Source organism: Leiobunum rupestre, chromosome 10 (assembly GCF_980474605.1).
Source record: "Leiobunum rupestre chromosome 10, qqLeiRupe1.1.hap1, whole genome shotgun sequence".
NCBI classification, from domain to species: domain Eukaryota; kingdom Metazoa; phylum Arthropoda; class Arachnida; order Opiliones; family Sclerosomatidae; genus Leiobunum; species Leiobunum rupestre.
The window spans coordinates 18,607,358-18,632,207 of record NC_143393.1 but is presented as its reverse complement, the minus strand read 5'-3'; the positions used below and the strand labels follow the sequence as shown (position 1 = coordinate 18,632,207).

Below are 24,850 nucleotides of genomic sequence, written 5' to 3'. Positions count from 1 at the left end.
CGTCCACGCAATTTCAAAAAACAAAAGTAACCCCAACTTCAAAATTACGAACGTCCACGCAATTTCAAAAAACAAAAGTAACCCCAACTTCAAAATTACGAACGTCCACGCAATTTCAAAAAACAAAAGTAACCCCAACTTCAAAATTACGAACGTCCACGCAATTTCAAAAAACAAAAGTAACCCCAACTTCAAAATTACGAACGTTCTCGCAACTTCAAAATTACGAATGTCCCCACCATATAGCAAAACTTCAAAATGCAACAGTATCCACAACTTCAAAATTTCGAATGTCCCCACAACTTCAAAAACAAAAGTATCTACAACTTCAAAATACAGAAGTATATACAACAAAATAAAAAAAAATAATTTAGTACACTAAAAAACTAAGGCCCTTATAATTTAAAAAAGAAATTAAATTAAGAACTAAAGTCATTAAATTGGTTTTAATTCTCAACCTAGACAAATGAATAATACTAACAAGTAAGTCCAAGTATCGCGTACAAATCTGTTTTTTTTTTAATAATCCATCTCAACTCCTAGTTCGCCACCACTCCCGAATTCATAACTTTCCCAAATGCCGTTTGTAAAGCGCGAATAAATTTTAAAATAAAATCTGAAACGCTTTGAATGTAATTATCTAGGCGTAAACAAGAACTGGGACTATGGGAGTATAATTACATTAAAAAAATCTAATGTTCTTTTAAAGAGATAATATTAGAGACAGAACGTTGGGAAATTAAATATAAAGAAAGGAATTTAAGAGCGGATATTTTTTTGATTATAAGATATCCGTAAACCGCGTAGCATTCATACTCAGACCACAAACAATCAAACGGGACTCGTAACGCCACACTAAATTTATTCATCACCTTACGTCAGCGGATAAATTGTGGTGGCGCCATCATTTGTCTACTAATGAAAACTTTTAACGAGTCTTTTCAATACGATTATTCATAATAATTCGTAGTATATTTAATATTTTAACTAAATATGATTTTAATAAGATTATTGAAAACTCTTATTCTTAAATAGTTAGTAAAATTATTTCATATTTAAACTAAATATATAAATTGACGAAGCACCTTCAAAGTTTATAGAAACTGGTGTTAAAATTATCCACGTTCCTATGAGGAGAACTTATATATCAGAGAGCTGCATAGAAACAGTTTTTTTCCATTTACAACGATACCAGTGGAAATACCGCGGGAATGGGTGGGAATCAGATTGATATATTATTTTTGGTTAGGGAATGGATTGAAGAGGTAGTTTTGAGTTCCATATTGAATATTCCATCTGGTCTTAATACTTTGAACGGGGAATTCGAGTTTCGGGAATGGGAGTTTCGGGAATGAGAGTTTCGGGAATGAGAGTATCGGGAATGGAAGTTTCGGGAATGGGAGTTTCGGGAATGGGAGTTTCGGGAATGGGAGTTCCAGGAAGGGGATGAATGATAAAACTATTCTCCTTTGAAATGCACCTTTCTACTAGGAGCCACAAACACAACCCACTCAAGGAGAACGTAACGCGTGTTTAGACGCGCATTTGGTGTGTACATTCCTCATTGGCTAGACGCTTCAGCGCCTGTCACCGTGGGGAAAGTTCAAAATATATCTCCCCTCCCCCTCCCGTAAAACGCTTGGTAAAAAGGCGCATCCAATGATAATTGAACGCAAAAAAGGGCGTGGAAAGGCTAGCTGCGTTTTCCTGGTGTGTTTGTACACCCTTTCATTGTCTACATTTTTATGCAAATTTAAAATCATCATATCACGCGAATGGAACGTTTTCTTCCAGTGTTTATTTATTCTCAATCGATTGCCAAAAACAGAAATATAACCAGGCGCGGTTTTTCAAAGACTTTATCTTTTTTTGGAGGCGGAACGAGTTCTGGAATTTTCAATTCATTTCCGATATTGGCAGGAAATTGGGATTGTAGTCAAGCCGCGAATTTAAATAATAATTAAGATAATACTGAGTAAGATGCTAGCATTGGTTTCTCTGTGTACTGTAACGAGCGAACTTGAAATTTCTATTCCCATTTAGATCATCGATTTGCTTCACCTAATGTTTCCTACTCGTCATATTTTATATTAATAATAATAATAATGTCTATTAGTTTTTAATGTTAATGTCATATTTTTTTATAATATTAATGTCATATATTATTTTTTAATATTAATGTCGTATATTTTTTTCATATTATTGTCAAATATTATTTTTAATATTATTGTCAAATAATATTTTTTAATATTATTGTCAAATATTATTTTTAATATTCCTGTCTTAGCTACATTAATTTTAAATATTGATGTCAATATTAATTTTTAATATTAATGTCATATATTAATTTCTAATATTAATTTAATATATTAGTTTATAATATTAATGTCATATATTATTTTTTAATATTAATGTCGTATATTATTTTTAATATTAATATCGTATATTATTTTTTATGTTATGGTCATATATTATTTTTTAATATTAATGCCATATATTATTTTTTAATATTAATGCCATATATTATTTTTAATATTCATATCCAACATTAATTTTAAATATTGATGTAATATATTAATTTTTAATGTTAATTCCATATATTAATTTTCAATGTTAATTTCATGAACTAATTTATAATATTAATGTCATATATTAATTTCTAATGTTAATGTCATACATGAAGTTTTTAATATTAATTAATATTAAAATTAGTATTAGTATTAATATATAAAATAATACATATTATCATATAATATGATATATTAATATTTTATATTGCCATTCATACTCATATTATCTAAAGACTGCTTAATTGAAATTCTGGGACATTTTAATAGCTGTATCATAACGTTATTTTCGAAAAAAGTTAAATTTACATTGTATTTATATTTACGAAATTTAAACGCACATTTTTCCTGTTTGAGAAAGTCACTTTGATGAATTTCACCCCGCACTATACTTTCCCGCAAAACGTATTCGGATAAATGCTGCCAGAGCCTGCGATGGTACATGTTTCACGTGATTAACATTAGCGATATCGGGAGTTAATCCTTGTAATTGATCTGGTTTTACTGATATTATCATCTCTCCAAGACAGTCAGAATGAGCTCCCAAAAAAGATAAAATAGTTAACGGTAATAGTGAGTGTAGGGAGCTGTTGGCTCGCGTTGCATGCAGGGCTTGCCACCACCCTCGGACCCTCCTACGCATTGTAACCCGGCCACCTGAATTAAAGGCTTCAAAAGTCGCTTGATGACTTAGGCCTAAGGTGGTGCCTTGGGTATTACCCTAGCTGATTATTATTATTAATTTCTGGCTAATATCAAATTTTAAATATTTGTTTAAACTGCGTTAGAACTAGGAGCAACAAACACAGCACCCCACACAAGGAGAACGCAACCCGTCAAAAGTCGTGGATTTTTTTGCTTACATTTTTCATTGGTTAGACGCTTTAGCGCCTGCTGCCGTCGGAAGGGGAAAATTCGGAAATTGTCTTCCCCCTTTCCGTAAAACGTTCAGATTAAAGGCTCGTCTAATGAAATTTGTACACAACAGTGACAACACGGCGCTAGCGTGTTCAAAGGCTAGCTGCGTTCTCCTTGTGTTTGTTGCTCATAGGTTACACTAGGAACGTCTGATGACTCTCATAGAAACGGGCGTGGTTTACAACGGAGATTTTCGCTCACGACACGCTAAGCTAAACTCGGCTCCCAGTCGCCATTAGGCCTTGTCTGGAATAGAAGTTGACTTACCTTCTGCGCTCTTTTTAAACCGAATAACTACCCGATTTTACGCGGAACTAGATCATTTTTGTCAAGAACGTGGCAAATTCTACTAGATATTCATTGTGAGAACTAGTCGAGGTTTCCTAAATTAATTTTCTAGTAACTCTATTTCTCCTAATCTATCTGACAATCTGCTACACTGTTAAAAATAAAGGTATTGTTAAGGTACCTAAAAACACCCCACGGTATTTAATAGTACCTCGAAAGGTACTCTTTCTTTTTTTTATCCGCACAGGTATTAAGAGATACCGGAAAGGTATTTAAAACCATTAAAGGTATTTATGGAAAACGTTTTGGGTTTGAACTCTTGATGTTGTACATTTAAGGCTTTTAACGAATCCTTTTTGAGTTTTATCGCCTGAGGGGTAAGAAACCGTCACTTTTATAATTGTATAATATAAATTGTTTTGGTGACCAAAAGTTGATACTATAGTACGGTCCTCCCCTTAATAAAATCAGCCCGGTAGCTAATTGGTTAACTCTAAAAAATTTAAATTAATTGGTTCCCTAAAACATACGTCTTCCGAAGCGATTGAAGAACCCGCCGGTGACGTTTTTCACCCCCCCCCCCCTCTTGTGATGAGGAGCCGGGTTCGAACAACTCCTTCCGCGCAGAGTTTGCAAGCTCTCTCCCCACTGGTTTAAGGGATTTCCCCCCGAGTTCTTCGGTTTCCCCTTCCATAAAAACTTGTTGAGGTTAACGGTAATAATTAGTGTAGTTGGCTCACGTGGCTTGAAGGGCTGGCCACCACCCTCCTACGCATCGTAACCCGGCCACCTGAATTAATTGCTTTTAAGGTCGCTTGATGACTAAGGTGGTGCCTTGGGTATTAGCCTAGCTGATTATTAAATCAGTGATGGGCATTTTTCAAAACTTTTGTGATAACTCTCACTCCCCCTCATTCCCGTTTCTAAAATTATGAACTCAAACTCATCTCCTCTAACCACCGTAAACTCACTTTTAATATCATCTCCTCTCATCGAATTTGGCTAATTAATCTAACCTCGCACACTCTCCCGCTAGTTTTGTTGAAAAATCTGATCTCATCTCACTCTCTGTTCCGTTATGGAAATCATAAAATATCTCCTTTCAATCTCCTCTAGAAGCTGAAATGCGTACTTTTTGAAACTCCTCTCACGCTCCTCTCCTTTTGAAGTTTTGGCCATCTCACCTCCTCTCAATTGCTCTCACTGAGAGGTGAGTGCCCATCACTGGGATAAATACATTCTAGCTAATGTCTTATCTTTGGATGCCTGTAAGATTATCAGTTACGGTGATTTGAACTTTATTTTAATTAACTCTTTCGTACGGTTCGCTAGTAACGAACTTGAAATAAACTTCTTGTTTTCGAATTATAGTTTAAATAAACATTTGAATAGTAATTCAAGTTTGTTTACAGGACTGTAATGGGTTTGTCTTTCAATGTCAGTGCTGTCTACGAAGGAGCAGTTTCGATTAAGATTTCTCTGAAAATGTAATTCTCTATTCCCTTAAATTGGCCAAAGTGCCCCGACTCATGCCTGGCTTCCAGGAGAAGACACCTCCGCCTAGCATTATCAAATCTTAAAGGATGGTTCCGTTATAAATAATAGATTAGATTATCCGTTTACTCATATAGCAGGCGTTGTAAACTATAACTTCGGTTTCAAAAAGAGCAAGAAAATACAGATGTACGACGTTATTACATCGCAAACGCATACAGGGTGCTGCCCCATTTCTTAGATCAGATCTTACACACACCTGACGTCTTTCTATTTAAAATTATCAATCTCGAAACATTATATCTTATGTAAAAAATATTAAGACCCAAAAAAATTTATAAAATTATATCATGTTCGAAATTTTATAAAAATTATATCATGTTTGAAATTGTATAAAAATTAAATCATGTTAGAAATTTTATAAAAATCATATCATGTTCGAAATTTTATAAAAATTATATCATGTTCGAAATTTTATAAAAATTACATCAAGTTTCCCGAACCCCAAAATTTCAAAATATTATATCAGACCCACACAATTTTTTTTAATTTATCAGAATCATACAAAATGAGAAAATTATATCAGCCCCAAAAAAATTATATCAGATTCGAGATTTTGCATAAATTATATACATCTAACACCCAAAAAATGTAAAACTATATCAGACCCATAAGATGTAAAACTATATCAGACCCAAAAAATTATAAAAATTGTGAGATCCAAAAAAGTAATATCAGACCCAATCAATTAGTAAAAATATTCTAAGGCCCCTTAAAATTTAAAAAAGTTGTATCAGAACAAACTTTTTTATATAAATTTTTTATACCCACAAATTTTTTCATTTTTATCAAACTCACAAAGTTTTATTTTTTTTTATCAGACTCACAAAGTTTTAATGTTTTTATCAGACTCACAAATTTTTAACTATATTATCATAGCCGAAATTTTTTTAAGCTTTTTATCAGAAACCAACAACATTATATCAAACCTACGGAAATTGTAAAAATTATATCAAACCTACGAAAATTGTAAAAATTATATCAAACCTACGGAAATTGTAAAAATTATATCAAACCTACGAAAATTGTAAAAAATATATCAAACCTATGGAAATTGTAAAAAATATATCAAACCTACGGAAATTGTAAACATTATATCAAACCTACGGAAATTGTAAAAATTATACCAGACCCACAAAATTGGGAAAAGGTATGAAACGCACAAAAAAAATTATCAGACTAACAAAAGATTTAAAAATTTCATCAGACCCAAACAAAACGTAGAAAATTACATCAGACCCAAACAAAACGTAAAAAATTACATCAGACCCAAACAAAACGTAGAAAATTACATCAGACCCAAACAAAATGTAAAAAATGTATCAGACCCACAAAATTTCTAAAAATTAAATCAGATTCAAAAACATTTATACCAGATCTTTATCTCGTCTCTAGTAGCGGGTTCGTCCAATACACAACACGCTAGAGCCGCGATAGAACGAACTGTACGTATCATGCTAGACACGAGAAACAATTTTGAGTGGTTAAGCGCTTAGGTACTTACTGTCGAAATTGGACCAGCAGTAACGCGAAACCCAATGGGGAATCCGCACCTCGGATACGCCACGAACGGCGTTGGAACCCAAAAAAAATGCGCCTAGGGAAAAGTTTTAGTGTACAGACACTTTCTGCCGGAGATTTATAGACCATTTCTATCAAAATAACACCTTAGTCTTAGTCGCGCCACGTTTACGCGTGGTCTCGGAACGTAAGCCGTACCCGTTCCCCAGTCGCGGCCGTGCTGTCAACTTAAGTACGGGCCAATTTAGTAATTTCGCGAGTGAGAAGGGGGCTGTAAATGATACCGGGACGCTTAAGCGGGTACGTACAAAATTAGGCTTTCGCCAGATAAATTTTAGGCCTTGCCGAAGCCGACGTAAACTTGGAAACAAATCTGTATAAGGGGCCCTAAAAATGAACTTTCAGAAAAGACAAACATTCACTTTATCCTCCGTCTCGACTGCGGAAATGTAAACCAGTTCCGATTAAAATTATAATCATTCTTATAACTATAATTAATATAATCGAATGCGTATTAATGTAAATATAGTTAAACAAAATCAACAATTGTTAAATGTTGACTAACTTAAATATAGTTGTTAAACGTTGACCAACTTAAATATAGTTGTTAAACGTTGACCAACTTAAATATAGTTGTTAAATGTTGACTAACTTAATTAAAATAACTTAAATATAGTTGTTAAATGTTGACTAACTTAATTAAAATAACTTAAATATAGTTGTTAAATGTTGACTAACTTAATTAAAATAACTTAAATATAGTTGTTAAATGTTGACTCACTTAAATATAATTGTTAAAAGTTGACTAACTTAAATATAGTTGTTAAACGTTGACCAACTTAAATATAGTTGTTAAATGTTGACTAACTTAATTAAAATAACTTAAATATAGTTGTTAAATGTTGACTCACTTAAATATAATTGTTAAATGTTGACTCACTTAAATATAATTGTTAAATGTTGACTAACTTAAATATAATTGTTAAATATTGACTAACTTAAATATAGTTGTTAAATGTTGACCAACTTAAATATAGTTTTTAAATGTTGACTAACTTAAATATAATTGTTAAATGTTGACTAACTTAAATATAGTTGTTAAATGTTGACTAACTAAAATATAATTGTTAAATGTTGACTAACTTAAATATAATTGTTAAATGTTGACTCATTTCAAGTGAACTAATTTAAATTCAATTATAGTTTTAATTAAATTATTATTAAATTTATTTAAATCAATAATAATTTGAATAGAACTAATTTCAATATAAAATTATAATTAAATTGGTTTAATTATAATTATCGTGAAGTAGAACGCAATATAGTGGTCGTTGAATTAATTTAAATTAAAATAAATTAAACATAAATAGATTTGAATTATAATTACAATTGAAATTAACCTGTGTAATTATAATTATAACAATAGACAGTTATAATCCGGCCCATCTTGGATAACGGTACACTTTTAAAATTTTAATTAGGCCTAGTTCGAGATAGAATAAAAATATTGCCGTCTTTATTACATTTTTTATCTTATAAAAATAGTCCTAACGAAATTATCCTGTAACAACGGTTCACAACATATAGTGCGTTTGTACTTATAGGAACCTTGGGTTCCCAATTGAATTTTAAATTTTACATTAATATTAATCCTTTTATATAATTAATTATAAATGGGGCGTATCGTCTGTTATTTATTATCCCCACTCAAAATTAAATTAAAAAAACACCTCCTATAGAAGTGACGCGAGATATAAACAAAAATAATAAAAATTTCGTCATAACAAGCCGAACATTTATTATTTAACACCAACATAAACACAAAACCCTTCATTACGTAAAATTCGTTAAAATTTTCATGAGGTATGAAAGTGAAAAATAAAAATTCAATTTTTTTGGGGCGCAGTGAATTAATGAAACCGTGGCAGCGGTGTTATCACGAGGCGATTATAAAAAGCTACATCATCCCTCCTCCTCGCGCGTTGCCGGAACGGGCCGCTAGGAGGCGCCACGGTGAAAAACGGTAGAGGGAGGAGGTAACAGGGGTGCTACGGGGGACGCCTAATTATGTCCGCTTGCGCCGAAGACTTTGCTTCTGACACCACATTAAAATCGCATCAATCAAGAAAGGACCTTGGCACGCTTGAGTTTAGTGACCAAAAGGGGTGAAGAGGAACTCAACGCCGTCTAGGAACAACAACTGGTAATTAAAGATTAAATGGCGACTTAATTGAATGAGGTTCTACTAGCCCCTCGCCAAGGTGAGCCAATAATGAATCGAGCTTATATTCCGCGAAATACCAAAATTAATTAAAAGATCCGGGTGGTTTTCCAAATGGAGGGTCATTAAAAGATATTGGTTGCTTTGTAAGGCTCTCACGATACAAAGTGGCTGCTAAATCTGCCGTGATTTCCCAATTAGGTAACGCGCCTCATAAGTAAAAACGATTAAGACCTTATTTGAGTCAATAAAATATTATATTAGAGGTGCCAAAATTTCGGATTAATAGTTCATTTAATTATTAAATAAATAATAATTATTAAATAAATAATAATTATTAAATAAATAATAATTATTAAATAAATAATAATTATTAAATAAATAATAATTATTAAATAAATAATAATTATTAAATATATAATAATTATTAAATAAATAATATTTATTAAATTATTAACTAATTAATTAATACAACCATGTATTTAAAAACATTAAGAGTAAATCCTATTATTTAGAAAGATCTTTTCAAAAAACACTCGTATATAATTCCTTAAAATTTGAAAAAATTAAAAAAAGCCATACAATTTAAATTTCTATATATCCCATAATCATCATTATCCGTTTATTATTCCCGCCAATTAAATTGTAAAATAGTATTGTCCCTAAAAATTATCTTCAAAATATCTGCTAATTAATCCACACAAAAAGCTTCAAATACTCATTTATTTTTCCCCAAAATGAAAATTTAAAATAGCTATGTATTATTCCACAAAAATTAAATTTCGAAATATCCATTTATTTTATCCCCACAATTAAATTTCGAAATAGCCATTTATTTTCTCTCATGATTAATTTTAAACATAGCTATTTATTTCCCCCGCAATTAAAATTAGAAACCTCAATTTATTTTCCCTCACAATTAAATTTCCAAAAATCCATTTATTTTCCCTCACAATTAAATTTCGAAAAAGCCATTTATTTTCCCTCACAATTAAATTTCGAAATAGCCATTAATTTTCCCTCACAATTAAATTTCGAAATAGCCATTTATTTTCCCTCACAATTAAATTTCCAAAAAGCCATTTATTTTCCCTCACAATTAAATTTCCAAAAAGCCATTTATTTTCCCTCACAATTAAATTTCGAAATAGCCATTTATTTTATCCCCACAATTAAATTTCGAAATAGCCATTTATTTTCTTTCATAATTAATTTTAGAAACAGCTATTTATTTCCCCCGCAATTAAAATTAGAATCCTCAATTTATTTTCCCTCTCAATTAAATTTCCAAATAGCCATTTATTTCCCCTCATAATTAAATTTCGAAAAAAAGGTTTATTTTTCCCCATAAAATAAAATATCTATAAAAACCTTTAATTTAAAAATACTTCTTAAGCCTCTACCCATTAAATCTGGTGTCATCAAATCCGCAAAATCAAAGATTAAAAAATAATAGCTCGAAAAACTAACTTCAAAAATTTGAATTTGAAATGATCAACCTGTGGAGTACGTCGACACTAGAAAAGCTAGACGTGAGTGGAGCAATCTCTATCAATGTCCGATGAAGTGCCCGCCCCGAAAACCTCCTAATTTAAGTGCCATCATCAAATTATGTTCAATCGACGCTACACGTTATTTTAAAAGCAATTTAAAATTCTCCTCCAAAATACACCCATTACTCCATGTCACAAACCTCTCAGCGCGTTCCCCCCCAACTCCTTGGACCGAATCTAATACTTATATATTAATTCCCAAATTGAAGTCAGAGTCTGTCGTTACCCACTTGGGGGGCTTCTATACACGTCTTAGAATAACCACTCTATCGTTTAGCGAAATTACGTCCTAAACGCGTTTCCACTTATTTCTCGATTCGCCGCGATTCGCCCACAGGCCGCTTTCAAAGTTAGCCCACTTCTGGCATCGAAAACAACACTGGTCATGTATCAACAAATATTAGTTTATATTTTATATTCACCTCCTCACCAATCTGATCTCAAATTGTAGATTTATTCTCCCAAGTAACCGATCTGAGCCTATCTGCTATAATTAGTCTGACACGATTCAGTTAGCTATCTCACTTATAAGTTTAGTATGAAATCTTGTGGAGAACGAATAAAAATGAACTCAACTTCAGACTGTTGGGTTGCTATGAATTTAGATTATAGTTTCAGGTTTAAAATACCTATTTTGCATTTTGACCAATATCTACTGATTTTGAAAAAGCAAATACTCTGTTAGCTGAATTATAGAAATGTTTATCTTAGACGGGAGAGCTGCATTTGAAGTAGACCCACCCATTCTAGCTGAAATATTATCCATTCCCATTTTATTTATTTTCTCTTCTAACCATTACACATTTTCTCCTTACCAAATGGTTTTGAGAATCAAATTTTCACACATTTTAGACATAGTTGCTAAAGCAGATTACACGACGACAAGAAAAGCGTGTTTGGATAATACTAAAACGCGCCTGATGCATGACATTGAGCTTTGTCTAGAAGCAAATTTAGTTCGTTTTCGTGTATCCTGGTTTACCACAAATGTCTCTATTTTTATACTGGTACCGATTTCGCCTTAATTATACAAGGCTTAGGCGAATTGCAGAATTTACGCTTTTTAATAACACCGTTATAACTATACGTATGGCAATTAGAAAAAATCATCACAGAACTGATTAAAGGAAAAATGAACTAAATGAAAAAATCATCACAGAACTGATTAAAGGAAAAATGAACTAAATGAAAAAATCATCACAGAACTGATTAAAGGAAAAATGAACTAAATGAAAAAATCATCACAGAACTGATTAAAGGAAAAATGAACTAAATGAAAAAATCATCCATGAACTGATTAAAGGAAAAATGAACTAAATGAAAAAATCATCACAGAACTGATTAAAGGAAAAATGAACTAAATGAAAAAATCATCACAGAACTGATTAAAGGAAAAATGAACTAAATGAAAAAATCATCACAGAACTGATTAAAGGAAAAATGAACTAAATGAAAAAATCATCACAGAACTGATTAAAGGAAAAATGAACTAAATGAAAAAATCATCCAAGAACTAGCGACACGACTTGTTTTAAACGTAACTAGCGCCATTCAGTCCTAGCTTCTGTTAAACTTGGTGGAATAAATGTGAAATACGTTGATCCAGAATAAATATGGAACTTCATAAATACGATTTGTAACTCTGATTACTTACACCAAAAAATATTTATAGTCTACCAATAGTGCTCGCTCTCTTCGCTCGGCCGGCTAATAAACCCAATAAATATAATAATAATAATAATAATAATAATAATAATAATAATAATAATAATAATAATCAGCTGAACTAATATCCAGGGAACCACACAACTATTTCAAAAGTCGGCAAAAATTTGAAGTGTCGTAAATTATTAGACAATTTTTATGACCATTTAATTTATTACTATTGTCTTAAAGAGTTATTAAAAATGACAATATTTTTTACGGCTATGACGTTCCAGATAAGCGCGTTTTTGTGGAGTGTAAAATGATTTACTTGGAGAAAGTCGTAGCACGCATAACGACATCAGGTGACATTCTCAGGGTGGGAAAGAAAACACGAGAAGCCCGCGGTTACATTTATAATTAAACGTGCAAAAAATATATTTAAAATTCAATATGTAGTATCACTTCCGAGAAAACGAACGATAAAATTAGATTCACGCAGATAAGAATCTAGCCCTCCGAAATTGAGCCACGACCAAAAAAAATGCACGAAACCATACGGAGTGTCACGGTGATAATTTCAGATAGTGTAATAAATTAAATAGTTCCTAACATAAGTAAAATAATGCCGCGTAAGTGTGACATTTTCTATTCTAATAAATAATAATTATAACCCAAAACCAATTCAATCAATTTTGACGTGATTTCGTAAGCGCAGTTCAATTTTATTTAAATTACAAGTTTTTGTACATTTAAATAAGTTAATAAATCAGATATCTTTAGTAGTTAATTTAAATTATTTTAAATAATTAAATCTACAAAAACAAAGTAGCGGATCTTTTATGGCTTAAAAATTAAATAATTAAAATCGTGATGATAAAGATTCAGAACAATTTTTGTTAACCAAAATTGAAAAGTATCGCTTTTTATAAAATTGATTTATTGAATGTAAAATAACGTTACTATTAATATTATATATAATTATAATAATATTATAATTATATTATAATAATATTGAATGTAAAAAAAAGTTACTATTATAACTATATGTTTTACTTTAATAACGAAACGTGTTTTAGTTCGTTAACTAATCTGGAATGTAAGCTTCTCAACAACCAAAATGTAAATTAGATGTCATTAACTATGCAGTTTATTGACAAACGCGTGAGTTATGTTAACATAAGCCTATAAATACGTCCCATAAGCGTATAAATACGTCCCATAAGTGTATAAATACGTCCCATAAGTGTATAAATACGTGCCATAAGTGTATAAATACGTCCCATAAGTGTATAAATACGTCCCATAAGTGTATAAATACGTTCCATAAGTGTATAAATACGTTTCATAAAAGTATAAATACGTTCCATAAAAGTATAAATACGTTCCATAAGCGTATAAATTCGTTCCATAAGTGTATAAATACGTGCCATAAGTGTATAAATATGTTCCATAAAAATATAAATTCGTTCCATAAGTGTATAAATACATCCCATGAGTGTATAAATACGTTCCATAAAAATATAAATTCGTTCCATAAGTGTATAAATACGTGCCATAAGTGTATAAATACGTCCCATAAGTGTATAAATACGTCCCATAAGTGTGTGGAGTGACGTAATTTGACATCATACCAAAAATACGTGATCATTTTAGAAATGGCTTTCAGTAAAAGATTAACACTTGGAAGATGGGAAACATCCACACTTACGTGAAATGGAATTTTAATCGTATGAAGTTACTTATGTTTTTATTTAAAAAAGGCGGGTAATAAGAATAATAAAAACGAGTTTGAATAATAATTTGGAGATTGATTTGATGATACGGCCGCGATAATCACGTTCAAACAATTGATCCTCTCTAGCTCGCAGACGCTAGTTGATCTATTATCGACTGTCAGAAAAAACGGCATCGAACACGCCCGATAGCGTGTCCGATTGATTATTCGGTAATCGATTCGTTTCGCCGAGAGATCGGTGAACGATTCAATAACGCCGATAAGCAACAGCGGTAGCTCGATTTCATTTCAATATTGAATAATGGATATGACATCCGGGATTTTTTTCATCAGGACGACAACGAGTTCTTTTTGTAGTTTTTATATACGAGTTAAGGCAGTATTATTGGTTATTAAGAAGGTGGCCAATATTGGAATTATGTTACATAGAGGGTGGACAATATTTCAATTATATTACATAGAGGGTGGACAATATTACAATTATGTTACATAGAGGGTGGACAATATTTGAATTATGTTAAATAGAGGGTGGACAATATTTCAATTATGTTACATAGAGGGAGTGAACAATATTTCAAATATAATAATATAATATGATATAGATATAATATGATATTTATGTTTAATATAAATATCATGTTATATAGAGAGATAATGAGCTATATATTATGTTATATGGAGAGTGTGAATCATATACTATATTATATGAATGGTCAGAAAGATATATACTAGGTTACATGGAGAGTGAACTATTAATATATGTTATGTTATTTAAAGGGCGGAAATGTTATATATTATAAGGAAGATGGCCAAGATTTATGTTATGTTATATGGAGGTTGGACAATCTATGTATTATCTTATATAGAGGTTGTAAAATGTATGTATTATCTTATATAGAGGGAGTACAAGATATATATTATATTATATTATATAGATGGCAGAAAAGATGTATATTATGTTATATAGACGGCAGCAAAGATACATTATGTTATATAGACGACATCAAAGATATAAATAACGTTATATAGACTGCAGAAAATATATATATTATGTTATATAAACGGCAGCCAAGATATAAATTATGTTATATAAACGGCAGCAAAGATATAAATTATGTTATATAGATATATTTTATGTTATGTGAAGGGCGGCCAAGGTATGCATTATGTTATATAGAGGGTGACCAAGATGCTTACAAGAGGACAGAATTAACAACGTTTCGAAAAGGGTGGTTAAAGAAATAAGTTCCATATATCATTATAACATTGGCGTTTTTAAAGCAAATGAGTCCCCAACGTTGGGTTAAAGTTATTTCAAGACCATATTATCATTGTCGCGTTCGAGCGGTCGCGTTCAAACAAAGGCCGAAAAAACATGCTTAGGTCAAACCAGGGTTCAGTAGACGTTGGTCTAACATCGGCACTGACATTGTGAGTTATAACGAAGATATTCTATTTTAATCTTCGTTCCTTAAATCTTCCAATCTCAAAAGGGCTAAAAAACGCGGAGGAAGAAAAATCAGCTGAGCACCAATAATCCAAGTTTAATGAATCTTTAGCGTTCATAGTTCTTTTTATTTGAACATTCCTCTCAGAGATAAAAAAGTGAGAGAACGCTAAGCGATTGAAGCCGAAAGAAATTACTTTCACCCAGTCTAGATAAGTGTCAAATTTAATTAAAGTAATTAGGCTGAAGCAGACGGTTAACGCGGCTGCCTCGACTATGAAAGAATTTAATTAACCTAATTTGACCTTTCACGGGAAACTTTTTCTATACTCAAAGAGAAAGAAAATGTTGCGAAAGAGCCTGAAGTCTAATACCAAGTATGTGCGAACCAGACTCTTCGAGAAAAACGCCTCGTTGTGACGCTTGGCGGATTGGCTTTTAGCGCGGAGTTCCCACGTGACTACAAACCAACAACGGACTTTGCACTAAAGCTCGTGAAGAAATATTAACACCTTAATTTGTGAAGCAAAATGAACAGTTTTATGTCCAAATGTTACCTATTTGTTACATTTAGTGCTCTTTTATGGTTAAAAGCGGTTGTTCTTAAGAATGGCGACTGTCTAGATTGATTTAACCTTAAATTCGAAATGAATGATTTCAAATTATAAAAACGAATTATTTGAAATTCGAAATGAATTATTTCAAATTATAAAAACGAATTATTTGAAATTCGAAATGAATGATTTCAAATTATAAAAACGAATTATTTGAAATTCGAAATGAATGATTTCAAATTATAAAAACGAATTATTTGAAATTCGAAATGAATTATTTCAAATTATAAAAACGAATTATTTGAAATTCTAAATGAATGATTTCAAATTATAAAAACGAATTATTTGAAATTCTAAATGAATGATTTCAAATTATAAAAACGAATTATTTGAAATTCGAAATGAATGATTTCAAATTATAAAAACGAATTATTTGAAATTCGAAATGAATTATTTCAAATTATAAAAACGAATTATTTGAAATTCTAAATGAATGATTTCAAATTATAAAAACGAATTATTTGAAATTCGAAATGAATGATTTCAAATTATAAAAACGAATTATTTGAAATTCGAAATGAATTATTTCAAATTATAAAAACGAATTATTTGAAATTCTAAATGAATGATTTCAAATTATAAAAACGAATTATTTGAAATTCGAAATGAATTATTTCAAATTATAAAAACGATTTGAAATTCGAAATGAATGATTTCAAATTATAAAAACGAATTATTTGAAATTCGAAATGAATTATTTCAAATTATAAAAACGAATTATTTGAAATTCTAAATGAATGATTTCAAATTATAAAAACGAATTATTTGAAATTCGAAATGAATTATTTCAAATTATAAAAACGAATTATTTGAAATTCGAAATGAATGATTTCAAATTATAAAAACGAATTATTTGAAATTCGAAATGAATTATTTCAAATTATAAAAACGAATTATTTGAAATTCGAAATGAATGATTTCAAATTATAAAAACGAATTATTTGAAATTCGAAATGAATTATTTCAAATTATAAAAACGAATTATTTGAAATTCGAAATGAATTATTTCAAATTATAAAAACGAATTATTTGAAATTCGAAATGAATTATTTCAAATTTTAAAAACAAATTATTTGAAATTCGAAATGAATTATTTCAAATTATAAAAACCAATTATATCAAATTCGAAAAGCGAATTATATCAAATTAGAAATAAATTATTTGAAATTAGAAATGAATTAATGAAATTCCAAAAACTAATTATTGAAATTCCAAATACTAATTATTGAAATTCCAAAAACTAATTTCTCTAAATTAGATAAACAAATTATTTGAAATTAGAAATGAATTATTTTTAATTAGAAATGATTTATTTTTAATTAGAAATGAATTAGTTTTAATTAGAAATGAATTAGTTTTAATTAGAAATGAATTATTTCAAATTCGAAAAACGAACTATATGAAATTCGAAAAACGAATTATTCTAAATTTGAAAACGAATTATATCAAATTCGAAAAAGGAATTATTTTCATTTCGAAAAACGAATTAGAAAACGATTTCGTTCAAATTCTAAAAATTAATCATTCTAAATTTGAAAAACTAATTATTCCAAATTCGAAAAACTAAAAAATTATTTCGAGTTGTTAATCCTTATTACTGTGATAAATTATATCTAACTCGACTATAATCTAAGAGAGCTATCACTTTATCTAGCAGAGGTTAAAAAAACGCAGAATTTGTTAGCGCTGACACTTAACGGAATAAATAATCAACTAACAAAGGAGAGTACCCGAGGTGTTTATTGCCGATTTTGTTCAAAGTCGGGCATAATGTAGACCTATATGAAATATGAAATTTCCCAAAAGGAGACGTTGCACTACCCATTCGATTTGCTATGGCAACCGAAAATGTTTTTGATCACTTAAAACAATAAAATCTCTATTTAAAAAAGCATGGGATTTTCTCGGTTTCACAGGGTCCTAGCTACGAAAATTTTGAAAAATTTTGAAAATCACGAAATGTGTAATTTGCACCACTATTAGGTAAATTTCATCAAGTTTGGGTAAATTTAAACATTTTTAGGGTAAATTTGTAACAAATTTTTGGTAAAATAAGGAAAAAAATCTTATTTCTGTTTTAAGTGTTCAACAACATTTTCGGTTGCCATGGCAAATCGAATGGTTAGGGCAACGTCTCCTTTTGGGAAATTTCATATCTCATATAGGTCTACATTACGCCGGACTTTGAAAAAAATCGGCAATAAACACCTCGGGTACTCTCCTTGTAAGTGTACACTTGAAGAAGGCATCGTAAAACAATAAAGCCTAATCAGTATATGAAAGTGTGGTTTATTAAACGTAATCTACGGTAGAGCGTATAAATACGGAATTGGAATTAAATTGAATATCAGAGTAGAGGAAACCTGGATGTCTCGAGGACAGTTGTCAGTATACGGGACGATAATTTGAATGTCGATTGTTTGGTTTAACAATGCGGGATTACCGGATACGCTCTCTTTCATTTCGCACGCAAGAAGTGGGTCGAAATATTAATATCCACAAATGGGTCTATTCTGATCTATTGGTTTCCGATAACCAGCGTGACAAATGTACAATCCAAGGACCATCGTAAATGGAATTTTCATTAATTAACCAATAGGGAAAACTAACGTTACGTCTATGAAAAACGAAAAACTCTTCGTTAGACTGGCCTATAAAAACCACGCTGAAATACACACTCTATGGACGTTACTAAAACGTCATTTCATCGAAGAGTTAAAATCCAGAACAATTTACAGAAAAATTAAATTGAAATTTTAGAAATATTGAAATATCACGTTATGGGGCAAAATTAAAATCTTGAAATGAAATCCGGGACACTTTAAAGAACAAATATGCAATACTTTAATCGGAATAAAAAATCCCGATATCAACCCAAAAAACAGTTTCAGATTTATCAAATACCTTTAAGACTTTACTAATTAACTTTACGATTTTCCTAATTTTGCGAACCAAATTTTCTCCAAATTCACTTTAAAATTTTCTCCGAAATCACTTTAAAATTTTCTCCGAAATCACTTTAAAATTTTCTTCAAAATCACTTTAAAATTTTCCAAAAATCACTTTAAGATTTCATTTTCTCCAAAATCACTTTAAGATTTGATTTTCTTCCAAATCACTTGAAGATTTAAAATCCCATAGACCAAATATCCAAATGTCTAAACCATCGCGTTTCTAAATCATCAATTGCATTACCGTAGCTATCTCTCAGGGAAATGAAATGTGAAATTTTCTATATTTAAATATGCAAATTTGATTCATTGTAAAGTGGTTTTTTGTGTCAACGGGAGATATAAATAATTATTTACATTCAAGTATTATCACCCCACTGACTTCACGCTTTAGTCGCTAACGTATGGTAGTCGCGCGTGCCATATACGAAGATTGATAATACATTAGAACGCCTAGAACAGTCAGATTTCGCTACAAAAACAACTTCATTAAGATTATTTCATTGTGAAACAGTCGTCATGACATATATAAAAGTAGACATATGACATAAAAAAACAAATGTCTAGAAATTAGTCGAATACGTACGGTTGTAGGCGTACGGGTAGAAAGAGCTTTGTATAGAATATAGACGTTCTTTCTACGCGTTTTTATAGAGCGAGCTTAATCTTTCTACTTTCTCTACTAGGAACTTAACGCGTGATATAAAGCGGTACATACCTTGTAGAAGTGGAAATATTCAAAGTTGTTTTTCGTCGTTTTATTGGCCAAGAAATTGTTGACTGTTTCGTTAATGCCTTGCAGCAGAGACGCCATTAAAATGCGCAATTCACTGCTTTCCGTGGCCAAACCGAAGTTATCTGTTTCGGCGGTCACCTTGGGAGAATTCGTACCCATCTTTTTTAATTTATTTTAATATCAATTCACGCACTGTAACGAAGCATAGTTTTTCTCCAACCGTGGAGACACCAACCGCTGAAATACGCGATTTCTAGCGAGAATATGAGAAAAATTTGGTGGCGAACTTTTAAACTTTAATCACGTCCCAGACGTACCGGGCCATGAGTCCGATACATATTGAAAATTACGGGCAATATAATTTGCCGAATAAAATCGTTAATTGAACGAGTATAGAGTTTTCTTTCCAAAAAAAATCGGAGGATCAATTTTCGAGAATAAACCTGTTACCATCCGACAGACGAAACTTTCTAGATAAAATTTTTTCTTACGATTTAACAACTTTCTCTTATGACGGAATGAACGTTATTCTGGGGGGGAACTAAATAGAAAGTTTATGATTTCTTTACGCGAGGGGGGGGGGGCTTATTAAAAACAGGATATCCAAAATTAATAAAAAAAATTGCAGAGTACCGGGGGCGACCGAAATCGGCCCGGCTACAAAAATTTGGGGGGAAATATTAAATAAAAAATATCGCTGTTTCTAGTACTTCATTTATTAAAAACGTCGCCGTGATAAAATATTTAAAAGTCGGTGGTCGGTCGGGCGGCACGTCTCAGGGAGGTTTTGTACTTCTTCCTGATTGATATTTTTTCAATCTACGCGCCGATTTAGCTATCACGAGATATTGTTAAATCAAAACTTGGATTGAAGTCGGCGATGTTCGGGAGAAAACGGCAGGGACACTGTTGGCGCGTGGGCCTCGCGATGGATGCGTCGCTCGGCAATGAGCGCGGAGAGTCGCCGATATTTCAAACATACCGAAACTGTTTTCCCCTTTTCTCCGCAGAGAGCGCTGCTCTCCTCGCGGACCTGTTAGCCCGCGCGTATCAGCTCCTCACCCGCGCACTAGGCCGTACCGTATTACAGCGTAGAGCGCACCGAGCCGATACGTTCTAGACCGGAGTAGCGGATGACCGGGTGAGGAAATGCCTTGTCAGCGGAGAATAAAGGAGGGGTGGAAAGGATGGCAGCGCGCTCTGCCTCTTAGAGTCCGGGAGGCTCGAGAGGAAGATGTTATCCCCCCGCGCCACCCGCCCCAGGATGGCGGTAGATAAGCGTTGGGTGCTCTCTCCCTGAGAACGTCCAAAAAGTGGTTGAATAGAAGTGCAACTTCCGATTTCTCCATTGTTGCCATTACGCCTAGAAATATTCTCCGGGTTTTTTATTTATAATCGTAGTCCGAGAAGGCCGTCTTACGGCCCGAGGCGACTACTTACGATAAGAAGTCGAGTTGATGTATGTACATACGCTGAGGTAATTAAAGGGTAGAGAAGCAATTTATTTTTGGACTGAGTGACCTCTCGCGCCCCGAGCGGCTTCGTCTTTATTTCTTCAGAAATGTTCTCGATATTTAGATCCAAGCCTATAAGGACGGTTTCATCAAAATGTCCTAACTGACAAAGACAGTTTACCATCAGATTTAAAGGGTGGTTTTCACTTAAAGGTTCTTAGAAACGTGCTGAAAATTTGGGCTTTCCGAAACACCTGATAATGTTGCACCACACTCCGAACTCTAACGATTCTGCGCTACTTTAAGGAGAACACCGCGACTAACGTTATTTTTGGATCATTTTCCAGCTGCCGTTTGGTTTTGGGTTGAATAATTATTTTTTGAGATAACATCACTAGTAAATGAACCGAAGTTATCAGACTGCTATACTCCCCATGTTGGAGGCGTTTTCCTTATATTATGAAATTACATTTTTACCTCGAATTTGAAATTTTGCGCGCTCCTAGGCCGAAAAAAAAGTTTTGGTCTTTATGAATCTATTTTATATAAACATAGAAATAGCTATACCCTCAATTCCCAAACTTGTGCAATTTATCGCATCAAAAGACGGGGATGGAAATTAGCTTTTATTTGACTTGATTTTCTCATCATTTTCATAAGGAAAACGTCCTCCGATTCTGAGCGCTATTTCGATAACTTCGGTTAATTTACTTCTGATACGTATTTTTAAATTTGCTCAAAACAATATTTTATTAACCCTAGTTATTGTTTTAATAAATCTTAAACTTGATGAACGAATTGACAATTGTTCGGATCAAAATTTCCAATTTAGGTACTTAATTATGTTAAAAACTTTATTTAAAATTGGCGTTTCAAATCACAATTATAACGCCATATAGAATATTTTTCATATTCTTTATTATAGTTTCAACTCTTCTAAACATGTGACAACCATAGAAATCTCATAGGTAACTAGAATGCTGCCGCCTACGGCCGAGCTTGACGCCAGTTCGCCTTGAACCTTCAGCCAATGAGAGGCCGTAGAGTGGTTCCGCCAAGGAGGATAATAATCCTCCTTGGTTCCGTTACTATAGCGGGAGATAGGTGACGTCATTCTCTCCGGTGACATTAAATTCTTGGCAGAACCGCTCTTTGAGCTCTGATTGGCTGAGATCTGGCTTCGTCTGCCACGGCGTTTGGGCCATTTGCCAGTTACACGGCAGCATTCTAGTTACCTATGAGATTTCTATGGTGACAACTGTTATTTTTTTATTAGTTTATTAAAAGACGATATTTTGAAGCGTGTCTTTGAGTAGAAAAATTTATTTGAGCTTTACTCTAACAGTAAGGCGAAACGTTGAGCAAGTCCTTACTCCATCTAGTGGCAGAAACTAAACGTTCCTAGGGTTTCTCCACGGCCAACTTTGATCTCTCTGGCATCTCTCGCGCTACAGCGGCCATCTCATTCGTTGACGTTTCTGTGTTAACCTATGAGTAAAAGATGTGTATGACGTGAGCGCCCCTAGCGGATTTTTATTTTTAGAATAGGTTTTACATTGAAGTCAATATAAAAACCGAGCGTGGCGCTGAACTCCTACACGTTATAGTACAGTTTATAGGGGGAAAATCCTTGCTCGCAGAATTGCGACGAATGTGTTGGCCGCTGTAGCGCGAACAGCGCGTGATCAAAGTTGGCCGTGGTTTCCCTTAACGCCACAGCACTTTTATTAGGTAAATTAGATTGGTCAATACAGTGTAATGTGGTGCTGCGAGTCAAAAGTAATTGTACGACTCAACCTGATTGGACTATTTCAATATTAATTCTCTCCGAATTCACTTACGAGCGCGACACACCCGAGACAAGTCAAGAAGCCCTTTAATAACTCCATTCAACTGCTTCAAAGCGAGGTGCTTTGTACGCTTACAAACCTGCTGCAGTGACACCAAAACGAACGAAAATAAGTCATGATTTCCCAACTCTCCGTGTATGAGACAGAACAGTGTCCCCTATTTGATTCCGGGAACGAGCGGATTCGTGTCTTTGGGGAGATATCCTCATTAAACTACTGACTGGAGATTCTTCTAACCCCCGAGGCGACTATGCATTCTAAAAGAATGACGAAAATGTCTCAACCGAAGGAAGCCTATTGCTACATATTGGGTACGAAACAAAGTCGAGAAGAGTGTGCCATTATATCGACCACTTTTGTTTCAAAGCCATCCCGCTAAAATAAGAAGGAGAATTTTCGTTAAAACTTCATTTCAAAGTTATAAACTAATTAATCTGCGTTTGCCGTAAAACCCCTGGATAGTGGTCTTTATTTGAAAGAGACAAAATTATAAATTCTTTAATTTATCTTTTTTAATGATGGAAGATAGTTCAAAGCGAGTTGAGGCTCTAGCGCGGTACCTGGATGGATCAATAGATGTCGCTGTCTACAGTAATTTTGATCAAGTGCGTTAGCGCCCATTGATTGAGATTTCCAACGGGGCAGACGGAGTCGCTTTGCTTGTAGTAGAGTAAATATTATTTAAAAAAGTTTACCTTTGTTTTTTTCCCCGGTTAAACTGATACTATTAAAATATTTCGCAACGATAGAGGGTGATACTTTTCCAAAATCTAAATGTCTACGCCCAATTCCGTTAAAAATTACTTATTAAATTAATACTTATTTGGGATTACGTTACTTATGGAAGTTATGGTGGCCCTCTATGGGATTTACAATTCATCAACACCCAAATTTTAAACATTCCTATAAAATTGTAAACGGATCATAACTAAATATTAGTTCCATTTCTATTTTATCTATAGAAATTTGCAACATTTTTCTATATTTAAAAAACTTCAATTTCAAGAACTTTTCTATAGAAATATTTATCTATAATCTAAAAGCTATAGAAAAAAATTAAGCTAATAAGATCCACCTATGGACTGCATTGCAAGAGTTAAAAAATACAGCTGTTGGATCAAATATCTGCTATCAGTATTCGTGAATTTATTTACTTTTGAAATGTTAATACTATATAGTTTAATATAAAAGTGACAAGACAAAGAGTGGTGAAAAGTGGGCGTATTGTACAAGTGACAAGACAAAGAGTGACGGAGAGACTGTGGGCGTGTTGTAAAAAGAACCCTGTGACAAATTGCATGAACTCGTAATTATGTGTCTGTGTATTGATCTGGAAATCAAAGAATAAAAAGGTAACGTACTTTAAAACGTTATTCTAAATACGTCATTCAAAAGCGATATGCCAAGATTACATCAAATACAAAAAGGTTCAATCGACGTTTCTGGATTCGAAAACGACCTCTAGTGGCATTTTTTTCGAATAATTTTTAAAATCGACTTATTTCTAAAAATATTATATTGCTCTAATGAAATTATTTGAAATTTCAATAACAATTTTTTTGAATAAGTGAAAAGTACTTTTTAAAAGTAATTTTAAAAGTAATCTTCGAAATCTACGTATTTCTAAAAATATTATTTGGCACTATATAATTAACTTTTTTCAAAATTATTTAAAATTTGTAATTTTTGGAATACGTGAAAAGTACTCTTTTAAAAGGAATTTTAAATGTAATCTTCTAAATCGACGTATATCTAAAAATATTACATTGCACTATCTAATTAATTTTTTTCAAA

At 32.2% G+C, this 24,850-nt stretch overlaps 1 protein-coding gene across 3 annotated transcripts in view; it reads right to left on the bottom strand.

Annotated features, from left to right (window-relative positions):
- LOC149924945 (cardioacceleratory peptide receptor-like) overlaps positions 1-20,060 on the bottom strand; it is a 244,890-nt gene extending 224,830 nt beyond the window's left edge. For all 3 annotated transcript variants that reach the window (XM_090160278.1, XM_090160279.1, XM_090160280.1), the window contains exon 1: positions 19,735-20,060. In XM_090160278.1, coding sequence (XP_090016404.1) covers positions 19,735-19,911 — 177 coding nt within the window. In that variant the 5' untranslated portion in view covers positions 19,912-20,060. The remainder of the gene's footprint in view (positions 1-19,734) is intronic.
- Between the last annotated feature and the right edge of the window lie 4,790 nt (positions 20,061-24,850).